This window comes from Trachemys scripta, chromosome 4 (assembly GCF_013100865.1).
Source record: "Trachemys scripta elegans isolate TJP31775 chromosome 4, CAS_Tse_1.0, whole genome shotgun sequence".
Taxonomy (NCBI): Eukaryota; Metazoa; Chordata; order Testudines; family Emydidae; genus Trachemys; species Trachemys scripta.
The window spans coordinates 38,688,366-38,705,303 of NC_048301.1; the positions used below are offsets into that span (position 1 = coordinate 38,688,366).

At 41.8% G+C, this 16,938-nt stretch overlaps 1 protein-coding gene across 21 annotated transcripts in view; it reads right to left on the bottom strand.

Annotated features, from left to right (window-relative positions):
- The window catches only part of NRXN3 (neurexin 3), a 1,378,693-nt gene that overhangs the window by 159,273 nt on the left and 1,202,482 nt on the right, over positions 1-16,938 (bottom strand). For all 21 annotated transcript variants that reach the window (XM_034768377.1, XM_034768393.1, XM_034768389.1 and 18 more), the window contains one exon: positions 11,862-12,033. In XM_034768377.1, the coding sequence (XP_034624268.1) occupies positions 11,862-12,033 (172 nt within the window). The remainder of the gene's footprint in view (positions 1-11,861; positions 12,034-16,938) is intronic.

Below are 16,938 nucleotides of genomic sequence, written 5' to 3' on the forward strand. Positions count from 1 at the left end.
GAAGAGTACCTCTACCCTTTTGCTCCTAATTCAAGAGCTCTCCATGGGATCCTGGTGGGGAATCAGGCCAGCATATCTGCTATGGAAGATGCTATCCTGTATGTGTAATTATACATATACTTCCTCACTTACCCTCTGCCTTTATTTTCACCCCTCCTGCTGCTGCTAAGTAATGCTGAGCTCCCTTTCCGACCTGCTTGGCTTAAGTTGCCTCTTGCTTAATGCAAAGCTGACAGAAACACAGGCACTTGATTTAGCGCCACTCTCTGATGTTGAGTGGAAGTATTTGGTGAAGGTAAGAATACACACCTCACCACAGGATGCCATCAGATACTGGATTAGCTTTGAGAGATGAAACCCGAACAGGTAGAAGGATGTCTGCAAAATTAGCATAATCATTTTTCTCTTTAACATTTTTGCCTCGTTCATCTCATCTTGTACAAAAGTAAGACAGCCACTATACTGCTTCCATGCAACCACTGGAGAGAAAGAGCACAGTGCAAGTTAATAATTGCTCCACATGTCTGTGGAAGAACAAAACATCAAGTGCACAAGTGAAATGGTGAAAATTTCCAAGTAAAATTTAATGATAAAATTTCCACAACTTTTTCATAGCTCCAGACTCTATGCCCAGAACAGTGTGTGTGTGTGCGCGCATGAGTCCTGGAGTGTTTTTGTCTCTTTTGGTAATGTTTGTCCACGTTTATGTAGGTCTCACTGTATCTATACGGCAGCATGTATGTGTGCACATACCTTGTAATCATGCTTATGTATCTTCCAGCCTTATAAAAATGTTATAAATTTTCTGGCCCCGCAGTGACAAGCTACAATCAACTCTTGATTTCATCAACTTGTCATGCTTTAATCATCCCTCTTGGCAGATCTTTCAACATATGTTACAGCGCTGCCTTCAAACTATGCATCTCCAGTGCTGTTTTAATAACCCTGGCTTTTTATACGTTTTAGACTCATTACAAAATGCAATAAATTTGTCAAAGGAATTTTACTTGCTGCCTCCGCTCCATGGAGATAGGAAGCATCTGAAGACTCATTTGAGTCCCACAAAATGAGTGCAATACAAAAAATTAAATGCCACAACCAAGTGTATGAAAGTAACATCAGGGATCACATGCAACTCACAAAGCTAATCAAAATTCAGTTCAGGTCACCTCTTTCTCCTTAACTCGCCATCCACTAACAGGGGCATTTAGTAAAGAAAATATTAAGACCATGCTGGGGTTTGGCCAGTACCCTCAAGATAACTCTCCAACTCTTGTAAAAAAAAAAAAAAATTGCCACAGGCTCTCTTAATGACCGAGTGGTCAAGACCTCAGTTTTATGTCTAATTAAATGGATGGTATTCTCTAGTAGCACATACTATGCAGCAGTATAGGATGCAGTACAAATGTAGATGAAAGAGCATCTCTTAGTGAATCACACACACCATTTAGTAGAGTTCCTGAGTTTTCCTTGGGGGTCTCCCATCCAAGTACTGGCTAACCCAACAGTATTGAAATTATGAGAGCTAGTGAAATCACAGCCTATCAGCTTGTGCCTGCAACATGAAGGCACATGTTAGATGAGAAAAGGACAGAGCAGTTTGCCTCAAATCCTCCATGGTTAACTGTTGGACCATCCAAATCTATTTTCCCCTTCCCTGGTGGTGAGGATTTCAAAATGCTTTATAATTATGAAGTCCCACAAATTCCCTATTTGACAGATAGGGAAACTGAAGCACCTAAAGGTGAGCTAACTTGCCCAAGGTCACACAGTAAGTGTCATGGCAGAGAACACAATACAGGAGTATTCCTGCCTCAGTCCCCTGACTTTTGGGGTCATATTGCCTCACCATATTTAACATAGGGCATTTATAACAAAGAAGCTGATTGTCATCTTTCAAGATCTCTTGTTGGGGACTACAATCCAAAACCAGCAGCCATGCCTAGGAGCTATTGCACATACCTTCCTGCCACCCTCAGTCCCAAAGGTATCCTTGCTAAATCTTTTCTTTAGTAACTAAAACAGCTTCTGCATTATCTGATGAAATTCCTCATCATAATAACAAGCTCTTCTATATTTTGTGTAATTCCTTTACAAATAACCTTGAGTCGTGCACATGTCCTCTTACTATCTCAGGAGAGAATCTCACTTCCCCACCCCCTTTCTTCCCCCTACCTCCAAACAAAAATTTGCTTGCTGTCTTCTGGGTGGTTATGTTTAATCTCAGGATTAGACAGAAACCCGTGGTTTGCCTTGAACAGCTTATCAGCTTCCAAGAGACATTTACGGGAAGAGAAAGACTCTGGTTTTGATAGCAGTAATTGTATTTAGCTTGTAAGATACAAGGCTATTTATCTCGTGGCTGTGAAATCACAGAGGGGGAAAAAGAAAATGTTGGCGGATAAAAACTAAATAAAACCAAGAAAAGAAGAAAAGAAACAACCCCCTCATGGCCGTCAAGTGCAGGGGTGGGGTGAGGAATGGACTTTTCGTTTAATCAAGTTCATATCACTTGGGGAAGGAGAAAGTAGAGAGAAGGATAGAAGGGCAAGGAGTGTGAGTGGAGCAAGAAATTATCCGTTTTAAAGCAAACAAGTGGCAATGGCAATTATAGAGGTGTATGGTCCAATTTCCAGAGGTGCTGAGTACTGAAAATTTCCATTGAAAGCAATAGGAGTTGCAGATGCTGAGTACCTCTGAAAATCAGACCATTTGTTATTTATTTTATAGACATATCTATGACCATCACCAGGCCCCCAAAAGCTTAGAGAGAGAAGGTGGGTGAGGTAATATCTCTTGCTGCAGCATTGGTCTTCTTCCTGAAGAAGAGCCCTATCTAAGCTTGAAAGCATGTTTCTCTCACCAATAGAGGCTGGTCCAATAAAAGATAGAATCTTACACACCTTGTCTCTTTAATATCTTGGCTATAACCACACTGTAGACAAAAGCTTGGCACTCTTATTCCTGCACCCGAAAGGCCTTGTACGGCGCCGCAAGCTCACTGTATCCAGACCCCCATGGGCCTACTCCAGCAAACAGGTTTTAGAAGTATGTGATGTCCTTTGAGAATACCCCACTGTTAAAAGTAGACAGTTAAATCCCAGGTACCGACTGGAAGAATGGCCCAGCAGATCATAACTCCTATTGTGGCTCAGAAGGAGAGAGATGATCCTGTCCCATCCCTATCAATCTACATTTCTAAAGCACCTACAAGCGAAGTAAATGTGTCCTAGAGCATTTAAGCCTTTATAGACTGTAATGAATATTCTAACTGGCACTCTGAAGTGAACAGGCAACCAGTACAGGGAACTGTTAGAATCCATAATGGCTCAACCCACTCAAGAGATAAGCATTAGCACTAGCTGAAGCGTCTGAATGGTCTTCAAGTGGTAGTCCCAAGAAGTGCACACAGCAGTCATCCAACCTAGAAGTTACAAAGCAGTGGATCATTTTGAACAGGAGAATTACAGGACGGAACCCTGCCAGTGTCAATGGTGTCAAAAGCTGGTGACAAGTCTAATAAAATCATCATGGATACTTTGTCCATGGCCATCAACTTTAGCTAATAATATCTTCTCCACACTAAAACTAGAAAGACAGAGGTCCTGGATGCCTAATAAATCCATCTATGTCAGTAGCTGCCACCAAACAAACTTCTCAGTAACTTTTCTCCAGAATGGGAGATGACAAAACAGGTGGTAATTGACAAGAAGGCGAATATCAAGAGAGATTCTTGAGCAAGAGTCTTATCACCACTTATTTAAGAGGATCTTTAAAATCTTTGTCAATAATGGGTCAAAACTTTCCCTTCATCACTCACAAAGGCCAATCGTCCAGCTTGTGGGCAATGGGACTCAGGTGACCCAAGAGATCTAAGGGATCACTGAGGAAAGCTAGACTGAGTTCCTCCTGCTCTCATATCATCTCCATGATGCAGACTAAAGCATCCCAGACCTGAGTCTTTCTTTCATCAAAATAGATGGAAAATTCCTCACAGCAAATCCTCCATATCAGAATTTCATAACAGGCCTTCCTATCATGCCAACCAGTGATACTGGATAGCATTTTCCTCATGTCATGGCAGAGGGGAAAGAATAACTACTGTATCTCTATCACAGCCTAAGAATGCATAACATCTCTATGCTGTGATCTATCTGTGAGAGTTTTCTACCAGTAGCTCTCTAGCCTCCTCTCTGGAAGCTTTGTCAGTTGTAAGTCATCTGCACTCCATACTGACCTGTGAAGAGAGTATCAAGATAGTCCCCTATTCACCAATGCTTATGCAGGTATAGCTCTTTATCTGCGAATGCTTGGGTACACTTTCCAGTTGGTTCCCATTTGCCTGGGTTAACATCACTTGAATTCAAACAAACACCAACATTCAAACAGAACTCTGCTAAAACTGCTGATTGGACCAAACTCATGGCTAAAACTGCAACAGCACCAGTTTTGCACAGTTTTAAACAAAAAAAACCCAGAAACTTCGATGCAAGTTACCCATGGTTTTGGTCTTTGGTACAAATATGAACAGCTCCTATTTTGCTTGACCTCTATAAGAAGAGGGGATGATGGCAGTGCCACAGGAAAATGGAACTTGTGCCAAGTAGGGTAGACATTAGGTGCGGAGCACCTAGTATAAGATGGCTCTGGAGAAAGCAACACCAGCACTAACCTGGCTTGCGGGAGAAGATAGCATTATACGCTAGGGTTAAATCTTGTTATGGGTTGAGTTAAAACCTGGCAGAAAATGGTGTGTGAATGCACCCTTCATTTAAGATAGCTGTTAAGTGGCCACACTGAAAACTATGCCTAATAAAGTCTGCCAGAAACTAGCACTATGTGGGCAATTAGTTCCACGGGGCATTCTGACCAGGGGCTGCGTATCTGAGAGCACACAGAAGAGACATCCAGGGAAAGCCAAAAAGCCAAGCAAAAGCCTGTAAGCACAGTGTGACCCTGGAAAAAGCTAGCGAGAGAGCTTTTGGGCCTGGTGTTGGCTAAAGATACTTGAGGTGTAAGCTAAGAATCTGCTCCTTTTGTTCTTCGCTACTCTTGCATTTGCAGAAGCAGGATTTTGTACGCTCTTTGTAAAGAAGCAAGATTGTAAATACCAGATCCATCAATTTCTACTTCTAACTGGAACATCCCTAGGGCCCGGAACTTGGACTAGCCTCTGGGGTCAAAAAGGGGCAACACAACAGTAGAAAGAAACAAAAGAAACATGGCATAGTTTAAATTTTGTGTGTGAGCAAGAGGGGAATGGAAAGAGGCAGAATCTCAGCCTGCCATCAACATCTGCACTTCATCCGGCCAACTCTAATTCAGAATTGTTGTGACATCAGAAGACAAAGAATGGCAGTGGGACACTGGCCCAGCAGAGCCACTATACCAGGAATCCCTCCCCACCTCACCCCCATGCGCCAACCCCCTGTAGCACTCTGGGGAGGAGTTTGGATTCCAGTTTGCCAAACTTTGTGGTAAACCATGTGTGTGTGCCAAGGGGAGGGGCACTGAGAGGACAAAAGTTATTTCTATTATCTGGAGCCAATGGCATTAAAAGTTAATGCCACTTAAGAGAACGAGTTGATTCCTGATGGGAGGCTGGTGGAGGTCACTCACAAAGGTGATAGGGAGGAGCAAGTGGAATAATTTTTTTCTCTCCACCTAGCTGGAGAAACTAGCTCATGAGGATCTAGTTGTTCTATATTGAATTGATTCTCAGTTTTAAAATATGTCTATAAAAAGCCAGGGTAATGTTCCCCCATTAAGTGAGTGCCTCTTTAAATGAAAGTCTCTTCCTGTCTTTCACCTCACTTCCCCCCCCCCCCACTGTCCCTCTTTGAAACATGACTTCAATCAGGCTTTATTTTGGTGTTATTGACATGTTCTTTCTTTGCAGCTCCTCTTTGCCTAGTTTTTCTCTTCCCGCTGTACTGAAGGAAATGCAGGCACTGCACGGATGAATGAACAGGTAGATGAGGCTTGTTTTAATGTACACTCCAGATCTGGCAAGACCCCAAATCTCTCTTTGCAAGCAAAGGTAGCAAGAGAGAAAGAAAACCTCTTGGCTAGGATTTAATGAAAACCCACGGCCTGAGGTATCTATCCCAGTTCTACATCAAGATAGGTGATTTGTTTTTAACCCTTCTGAGAATTGCTGGCTTCTTCCCAGCCACTGGGATTCATAATTTGTCTTTTTTTCTCTTATTGTAAAGCGCCTCAAATAGGATGGATTTTACAATAATCTGAAATAAAAGTATACCAGAGGCTTCTCCTACCTGCACTGGCTCTTGTATCTTACCCAGTGGGGACACTGTTCTTGGTCCAGAATGACACTTACTAAACCACAAAAATAGTTGAATTTAGATTTAGAGAAAGCTCTCAGCAACTACAAAACTAGTCATCACTGACACACATCTATCACAGAGATGATGCACAAAACATTGCTCCCACCCCAGAGAACAGTAGGGATGTAAGTCCCTTCTGGGGAACAGAGAGTAGTGTAAATTTGCCATTCAGAGAGATACCCAAGGCTGAAGAATAGGCACACTGGCCCTTTAATGCATTATTCTTCATGAGCCAAGCATCACATAGCTGACTAACAATGCTGTCTGAAGGCATGCACATCTCATACAGCCCTGTTGTGGGCTTGGGGGAGATGACAAAGGGAAAACAAATTCAAATATTGAATATTATCAATGAGCCAGTGGTTTTGGCTAAACGGTGCCAGGACAGGTGGATGAAAGTGAGCAACTCCAGTGCATTCCTGCTGATATTTGTTATTCCTCATTTCTCCGGAATATTGGCTCAAATCTGAATGCTACATCACTGTCCCGGGCCTTATTGCCCAGTAAATGAAACACTAATATGGTTGGCAAGTCAGAGCCAGGCGCAAACACTAAGAGAATCTCTAATGATCAGGATTATTTCAGGTTCTCCAGGCTAAGACAACTTTAGGCTCAAATGAATTCCTCCCTTTCAAATTTACCTCTACCCCTTCTTCCTTCCCAAAATGAGCAATCCCCATGTTGCAGGTGATTTGCCTGTAATTGGATGCTTATAAAGATATTTTGTCAGTGCCTGAATTGTTGTTTTGTTGCTTTTTCCATTTTCTTCCCTTTTATATGTAGTTGCAAAGATAATATCTTTGGAGTCTTTTGAACCCATTTGGCTATTTTCATTTAATTCCTTCTTGATTGATGGCTGTGTTTAAAGAAAAGCAAATACTTCTCTCTTTGCTCATTTAGTAACCATTGGTATACATTTACTCCATTCAAATAAATTATGAATCTCATGTATAATCCCACAAAAGGCAATGAAATTCAGAGAGGAAAACTGAAATAATATTTTAATTTACCCCCTTTTTGTCTAAAGATATTTTCCTAATATCTAACCTAAATCTCCTTTGCTGCAGATTAAGCCCATTACTTCTTGTCCTACCTTCAGTGGACATGGAGAACAATTGATCACTGTCCTCTTTATAAGAGCCCTTAACATATTTGAAGACTGTTATTAGTTCCCCGCTTCAATCTTCTTTTCTCAAGATTAAACATCCCCAGTTTTAACTTTTCCTCATAGGTCAGGTGTTCTAAACCTTTTATCATTTTTGTTACTCTCATCTAGATTGTCTCCAATTTGTCCACAGTTTAAGAAAATGGACACAGCACTCCAGTGGAGGCCTTACCAGTGCTGACTAGAGCAGGACTATTACCTTCCTTGTCTTACATACGACATTCCTTTAATTCACCCCAGAATAATATAACCCTTTTCTACAACTGCATAACATTGTTGGCTCATATTCCATTTCTCATCCACGACAGCCCCCAGATCCTCCTCAGCAGTACCACAGTCTAGCCAGTTAGTCCCCATTTTGTAGTTACACATTTGATTTCTCCTTCCTAAGTGTGGTACTTTGCACTTGTCTTTATGGAATTTCTTCTTATTTATTGAAGACCAATTCTCCAATTGTCATAGTCATTTTGTATTCTAATCCTGTCTGCCAAAGTCCTTGCAAACCCTCTTTGCTTGGTGTCACCCACAAATTTTATAAGCATACACTCCCCTCTGTTTGCCAAGTATTTAATGAAAATATTGAATAGTATTGGACTCAGGACGGATTCCTGCGGACCCAACTAGATATGCCCCCCCAGTTTGACAGTAAACCATTATAACTACTCTTTGAGTATGGTCATTCAACCAGCTGTGCAACCACCTTATAGTCATTTCATCTACTACATTTCCATCATTTGCTTCATAGAATGTCATGTGCGACTGTTTCAAAAGCATTACTAAAATCAAGATATATCATGTCTACTGCTTCCTCCATCCTCTAGGACAGCAGCCCTGTCAAAGAAGGAAATTAGGTTTGTTTGGGATGAGTTGTTCTTGACAACTCCATGTCGGCTATTACTTATCATTCTGTTACCCTCTAGGTGCTTACAAATTAATAATTTAATTATTTGTTCTGGTATCTTTCCAGGCATCAACGTTAGGCTGACTGATCTATAATTCCCCAGATCCTCTTAGTTTTCCTTTTTTTAAAATAGGTACTATGCTTTGCCCTTCTCCAGTCCTCTGGGACCTCACCGGTCCTCCATGAGTTCTCAAAAATAGTTGCGAACGTTTCAGAGAATGTTTCAGCTACTTCCTTAAATATACTACGTGACTTTCATCAGTCCTGTTGAGTTGTATACATCTAACTTATTTAAATATCCTTTAACCTGTTCTTGCCCTATTTGGGCTTGTGTTCCTTCCCCCTTGTTAACATTCTGTTAAGTATCTGATCACAATTCATCTTTTTAATGAAGACTGCAGCAAAACAGGCATTAAACACCTTAGCTTTCTTGATGCTATCCATTATTAGTTGTCCATTCCCATAAAGTAGTGACACTTCCCTTCATTTTTCTCTTTTTACTAACATATTTATAAAGAACAGGAGTACTTGTGGCACCTTAGAGACTAACAAATCTCTAAGGTGCCACAAGTACTCCTGTTCTTTTTGAGGATACAGACTAACACGGCTGCTACCCTGAAACCTAACATATTTATAGAATCTCTTCTTACTGCTTGTTATGTTCCTTGCTAGGTGTTACTCATTTTATGCCTTAGCCTTTCTGATTGTAGCTCTACATGCTTGCACCATTATTTTGTATTCATTCTTAGAAATGTGTCCATGTTTCCACTTTTTGTAGGATTCCTTTTTGATTTTTAGGTCATTAAGGCGCTCCTGATGGAGCCATATTGACCTCTTACTATTCTTCCTATCTCTCTTTGCATCGTGATAGTTTGCTGTTGTGCCTTTAATATTGTCCCTTTGACAAACTGCCAGCTCTCCTGAACTACTTTTTCCCTTTAGATTTTCTTCCCCTGGGACTTTTCCTACCAGTTCTCTTAGTTTGTTAAATTCTGCTTTTTTGAAGTCCATTGTTCTTATTCTGCTGCTTTCACTCCTGCCTTTCACTTTCACCCCAATTGTCTTGCACCTTCAGATTCACAACCAAATCCTCCCTGCTGTAAATGTAATCCTTTCCAGATATTAATGAGCATATGTAGGATGTTTTATTCTGGGCAGTTGTATTCTATTCCTGCATATTACCCCACTCTATTATGAATGGGAGTGAGGCAGCTGGGGGAGAATAGATTCCTTGGCTATTTTTGACATCACATTCCTTTTGGAGAGGGACTGGAATGCTCAGTCCAGATATGGACCAATATTTGAATTTACTTCAAGGTGTGGGCTGTTGAGATTTTCAGGTTTGGGTCATATCCAATTGTAGACCTAGGACCAAGCTATGAAGCTTGGCTCTAAAGCCAAAACTCCTCAAAGTTCTGGTTCAGGCCTGTGTCTATATCCTTTACAAGAAATTCCAATGTATGCTCAGTCTCAGTGTATAGCCAGTGAAACACTTTTGGTTTTAAAAGACATTTTAGGGTTATTGTTGCTCACTAAACTTCTGAAGCTGGTAAACTTCTATTGGGTCTTTTAAAAAAGATTTTATAACCTACAAATACCCAGAAGTTGGTATGTATGTGAGGGAGAAGTTTGGGGGTGGGGGGACTGGATGGAATAGAAATAAATCCCTCATCCTTGGGGTGTGACTTTATACACCCAATATCAGCCCAGACACATGGCTAATGCAGATTTTGTAAATCCATGAATTTCCTAATGGAAACACAGACTGTTCTTTAAATAAAGCAGCAGCAGAGGATTCAGTTATGATATTTCCTAAGCAAGTTTTATTTTCCCTTTTCAAAAACTCAGCAACTGAGAGAGCTGAGTATTTTGCTTCTTTACGAGAGGGGATTAACTACAGTTACTAATATAAAAAGAAATTCTATTCACAGGGCTGTACAGGCTGTAATGGGCTGCCAACTGGACCAGAGGTAGCTGACTGGGAAATAATTAATGGAGGCTGTAGGAAGGAAGCACTGGATTTGGGCATTTTCCATCCTCCATAGCCAGTGGATAACTGGGCTGAATCTGACGTACCGTAATAGTAAAGGTGCTGGGGAACAGGCCCTTTGAATATAGCACTAAACATCTATAGCATTTGTGTCATGTGGAATACAAAGTAGAAAGCACTAGTGCTGCACCACAGGGAAGCTCACTCAGATACAGAGGCTCCCAGCATGTGAAGAGCAGAAATGAAATCACGCCCTCAGAGTAATTTATTAGTGTCTGGGGGGAACAATTAGGTGCAGTGTACTTCAGGTATCTCTCACGAGTGCCATCATTTGAAGCTAAATGGCTTGTGGGCGACTCCCACACTACTGGCAAATTGCCTAGTGTTTATCAGGAGAATCCTCCCTCTTTCCACCCCCCAAGTGGGTTATGTGTAAACCAGGGAGAGAGACACTGGAGGCTGCCTGGGTTTACTTAACACCGGCAGCTGCTGAGTAGACCATGACTCCTGATGCCAAACAGCAAGTTGAAGACGGGGACTGTCTCTGCAATCACTCTCCGTTTCTTTGCATTCTACAGACTTTGTATGTCACGGAGCATCTCCTTGCATTGTCAGCGTCACTAAGGCTGGATCCTTTTGATTTCAGGGTGACTTTGGCCTTCAATGATGGTGACACACAAATGGAGAAGGATGTGGTTTTTCTTCTCTGCATGCACATTACCCCAGTCTGTCACTGCTGCCCTTCTTTGCTAGGGCCTTGGGTTATGGTTTCAAAAAGAATCAATATGAAACTGAATGGTTCCACATGGTTTTTGACATGAAGCAAACTGAAACATGATGGTTTCAGCTGGATAGCATGTCAAGTTTTGTTTGTACAAACCCAAAATTCAGAGCAAATTTCAGGGAATGAAAGCTTATGGGAAGCAAAAAGAAAGGTCCACACAAATTCCTGTGAACCAACCCTGCCACATTCATTGTCCCTTACATTCATGTCTATGCAGACTGCAAACAGGAGATAAGGTAGAGTGCCACACCCCCTTCCCACCACACTGCTCTTCACTCTGCTCTCTTTCATTAGAAATCACCACAAGTAACAAATCTAAGTTGTTGTTGAATCAGTTTGTAACTCTTTGTAAGATCAGGATATGCCCAGTGGGCTTTTACTGTGCATGATCTATGTGCATATTGCCATGCAGCCTTTGTGCACCACACCTCTCCATACACAGTAGACGTTGGATTCAATACCTCATTTTCCAACATAGCGAACATAGAACCAGGATGATAAATTCAGCTCCCTTTACATTGGATCAGGCTCAACCCAACTCTGTTTCTGGGGATGTATAAATGTTTGTATACTGCCCCAGCATTTTAGGATTTAGTTGTTGTAACCCTTATTTTAAGGTGTGGATGGTTGAAAAGGAAAAGACAGAGAGAAAGATGTCTTGGTCAAACATATACCTGAAGGGTAGTGTTCGTTCACTGGCCAGCTGTCCACCTGAAGTGTGGCATTCCCACCATTCCTAGTAAAGCGCACCACATGATATTTGCCATCATTCACTGGGGTGCTCTCCTCTTTGATAGAAATATCCACTGTGCCAATATTGAAGACCACGCCAATCTTGCCTTGCTCCTATAATGAAAAGAGCAAGAAACAATAACCGATAAGTTACCATCTGGTATGAGAGTTCTCTAGGTCTGTATATATCTAAATAGTTAGACAATTGATAATATGACAGTAGATGGCACTCAAAAACATGTTGCAAAGTTCCTGGGTTTTGTAGGACCAATAAAACTTGTGGTTGTGTAATGCATATGTCTTTCTGTGCAGCGCTATACATCAGCTCTTAATGCTATTCACCTGAGAATCACGACTAATTTCCTCCCTCAGAACTTCTCCATGGACAATTGAGAGCCAAGGACGGAAAACCAAGGAAACGTATAGAATGTTATTTGGGAAACATCCCCGTTAATTAGGTATCGTTTGCTCAGCCACCACTAAATTGCAACCACTACTGGGCTAGAACACAGCAATTGTTTGACACATGCAAAAAGTACATAGCAGGTTTATTCCAGGAGGGAGCTTAGCGTAATTCCCCCAATTAAAAATCAGAAGGGGGAATTTTAGGGAGCAAAACTGTAATTATCTAAATTGGAGTTTGGCCATTACAGTGAGGCTAATGCACACTAAAAAGTGCAATGGGATTTTTAATTACTCCAAGTGGTTAGAGCCTTGATTTTGCTTCTCATCCTCAAGAAAACACCTCCAATAGAACACCATCTTCTAGCACCACTCCTGGGCATTGCTCAGCACACACCAAGGGAAGAGCAAAGCCTACTGTATCAGCAACACCATTTCCTGTAGCACTCTGTGAGATGGTGGTGGTGGGTGGTATTTTTTTTTTATGATTCCCATCCATGAAATGCACTGATTCAACCATCCTTAGCTTATGAAATATAAAGAGATCACAACCCAAAATGTACTGTAGGTTAAGGCTGTACATTTACACCTCTACCCCGATATAACACGAATTCAGATATAACGCGGTAAAGCAGTGCTCCGGGGGGCGGGGTTGCGCACTCCGGCAGATCAAAGCAAGTTCGATATAATGCGGTTTCACCTATAAATGTGGTAAGATTGTTTGGCTCCCGAGAACAGCGTTATATTGGGGTAGAGGTGTATTTATATCTATTTTAGGTACTTCCAGAGTGCCTGTCACTGTAGGATATAAATGTTAAATCGCAGTAGATTGAATTATACCTTAAAGCCTAACTGAGAGGAGGCGGCACATGCAGTTTTTGTAGTTTACAGCTGCTATGCTTCAACATTTCCCTTTACCACATGTTCTACCAGGGACTGGATGATACTGTGGGTCATAAATATAATATGGAGACTTGCACAGGTTCAAATCTGGCCCAGCTTGGCAGTGACCTAAGGTCTGTTCTATGGTAAATTCAGTCCAATTGTGAGGTACCCGCATCACAAAGTGGTGTTTCTGTTGGCCGTTTCAGCAGAGAGACCAAGGCTGGAATGGACTGTGGAGAGTGAATTTCCCCTCCCCCCAAGCAGGGCTGAGACACATTAAGAGATGGGGCTTGACACTACCCACTGACTGTTCTAGGTCTGCTCTCTGGACAAAGAAGGATTCAGCTTTCAGGGCTGTCAATCCAATTACCATCACCACATTCATTTAAGAAACCTTCAGCAGTGGCAGAACCCCTTCCCCTGATCCTCCAGACCTGATCTCAGATTCCTCCCACACCCTAAGTTTCCCCACACTTAACACCTCTCACAGACACTCCCCCCAATTCTCCCCACACCTCCTACAGACCCTCTCCCCAATCCCTCCTACCTGCCACCCGACATCTAGAGCTGTTCAGGAATTTTTCAACAAAACTTTTTTGCCAGAAGTACCAATTTGTCAAAAATGAAACATATTGGTTCTGACAAAATGTTCTTAGGTATTAGGATTGAGAGCAAGACCCAAGATTAGCCAATAGCCCAGAAATTAGGGTGCTCACCAGGGATCAGGGAGAACTGGGTTTAAGTGCCTGCTCTGAACTGGGCAGAACAGGGGCCTTAAATCCAGGTCTTCCACATCCCAGGTGAATGCCTTAACCACTGGAATATTGGCTATTCTATGGCAGGGGAGGGTCTCGTTCTCATTTTTTGCAAAATATTTCACATGGGAACAAAATCAAATTTTGAAACTTCGAAATATTTCAGGAAGTGGAATTCTTGTTTTCTAACTAGCCCTGCCTACAGCCCCATTCCCCTTGGTCTTATAGGTCTGACACATTCCTCCTGTTTCCTTCCACTCCTAATATTTTTTGTTTTACAGCAGTGGGCTGCCAGTTATATAAAAATCCTAAACAATTTCCTTGAAACGCAAGCTAGTCATTAAGGAAACTGGACTGAGGTTTGAGTATTAACATTTAGTGTTGTGACTGATAAAATGTCGTTATTATCACTTTCTCTCCAAAAGGGCAAGCTCTCCTACATATGTACCTACTGATCTCAACAGAATGATCTTGCATGCATGAAGACTGGATGCTTATAGATTTACCTCCTGGAAGGATCCCTCTTATCTGCTTTCCCCAAAGGACTGGATGGATGGGCTGCCACTTCTTCACATACACAGACCAATCTCATGTGATGATAATCAGCACAGGACAGTGTGATATGGCAAAGGAGATGCCCATGGAGGACAACTTTAAGGAAAGCTGGACCTTGAGAATGAATGAAGTAGCTGAGTTTAAAGACTTCCTCCCCTTGCTCCCCAATTAAAGCTGGAAACTTTCATTCCTTCGAGGGAGACAGAATTATTTCATCTCCAGTCCATTTCAATTCTCATTGGCGGTCACAGCAGCCATTTTCTTGATGAATAAGATTATCTGTTTGCTAGTGAATGACTGACCAATGGGTAAGAATCAATATGATGCTGCCAAATCATTTATTTGCCCCTTTCTCTGGTAATTAGCATCCACTTGGAAACAGAGTGGTTACTTGCTCTGAGATAATGATGTTCAAAGAGCAAGTATTGACCAGATAATCAACCCCCTGGTGACTGGTCCCATCCGAATGATTTTGCAGAGTGCTGCTTATAGAATTTGTATCCTTTTGTGTGCGGGGGAAGAGGGGATCTTACAGTAACATCTTGTATTTCTCCTCTGTCCTCCTCAAAGAATCAAACTTCTCTCTGAGTCTAGAAAGACTGGTGATAGCTCTCCACTCAATCTACTTTGGAAGAGGGGGTTGCTTTAAAATGAAATGAGTTCTCTCTCCCAACCTCCAGAATAAGTACAGTCCTTCTCACTGTATCTTGATGCTTTTGTTTCTGGCCCATGTTGGAACCCAGGAGGTCAGAACTATATAATAATGGGCCAATTCAGGAGGCCCTTCCTCAGGTCTATTCAGTCCGTACTCAAAATTCCCAGTGACTCTTCAACAAGAGTTTTATTTGAGGGAACTTTGCCTAGACATTGAGGGCCAGATTTTCTCATCCTTATTCACGCAGAGTAGTGCCTTACTGCTTACGTAGTTTCACTCAAATTTACGGGACTAGACACAGTGTAAGGTACCATCCACAAGAGTAAGGGTATCAAACCCATCTCTGAATACAGACCTCAGGATTTGGCCTGTTAATAATACTTTACAGGTACATTACTCTTTTTTATCCAATGAATTTAAAGCACTTAGCAAAAAAGTGAGTGACCATTAGTTTTCCCATATTACAGATGGAAACAAACAGGGACCCTGAGAGATTAAGTGATATATTCAGGCTACGTCTACACTACAAACCACTGGCAGCAGTGTGTAGTGTATGGGTAGCTACATGCCGCAATGAAAAGCAGGCTGCATCCACACTATGGTGTGTAGCTATATACGTCAGTAAAAGGCTCTGGCAGAGGGAAGGCAGCTGGGAAAAGCTCCAGCAGTGGGGAGGCAACGGGACACTGCACTGCTAACAAATAACAGGGTAGATAGGAAGGCATAGCTTGGGGGAGTAGAGAGCCACGTAGAATATGTACTCAGATACATAGCCGCACTCTTCATGCATGTTTTTACTCACCTAAGCCATCCTTCACGGTCTACACTACTATTTATACCCATGCTAGGGGGGTTATGCATATATTGTAGACCGTGAAGGATGGCTTAGGTGAGTAAAAACATGCATGAAGAGTGTGGCTATGTATCTGAGTACATATTCTACGTGGCTCTCTACCCTATTATATATACATACACATACATACACGACATGCCACCAATAAAAGTGTGCAGTGTAGACCTATCCTTAGAGTGTTAAAGCCAGGACTGGAACAGTTCATTCCCATTACCAAACACATTCTTCTAGACTACCATGCCTCGTTGCAAGGCATGAGAGACTGAGCAAGTTACCCAAGGTCAGTCTGTGGCAGAGCTGGAAAGAGATCTGAGCTCTCCAGAGTCTCGGTCAAACTATTTTATAAAATTGTCCAACTCCTTGGCTTTGAAAGACAGGCTCTACCACTAAAATGAACACCCACTTCATGATCTTAATCCACTTGGGTTCAGTCTCCTTCGCTTTTCCCATACATTTAGTTATTAGATTCCCCCACCCCCCATAAATTGCCAAATTCCGAGATTAAACAGGCCAGCAATGCTCTGACTGCCAAGGACTGATTTATCTCAGTGCCAATATTTCTAACATTTGTTTTGTCTTGAACAAAAAAACCCCACAAAACAAAAGGAAAGCTGAATACACAGCAGCATTGAGCACACACAAAGCACATATTCTCAGAGGGCCTATGAGCATTTAATAGGTAGCCTACATCTTTCTTCTCTCTACATCAGTGTTCACCTGGGTGTCCCAGGCAGGTGAGAATCCATCTATTGATTTACCTATGTCATTTTCTTTGAAAATTTTGAGTGAATGTAAGGAGTTGGCAACACCACAAGGAAAACTTTGAGACACTTTTATTTGAAAATAATGTGATGAATACAGTATCCAATCTGTATTTCTCTGGCTTTCCATCTTTATTTCTAAGGCTGCTGTAT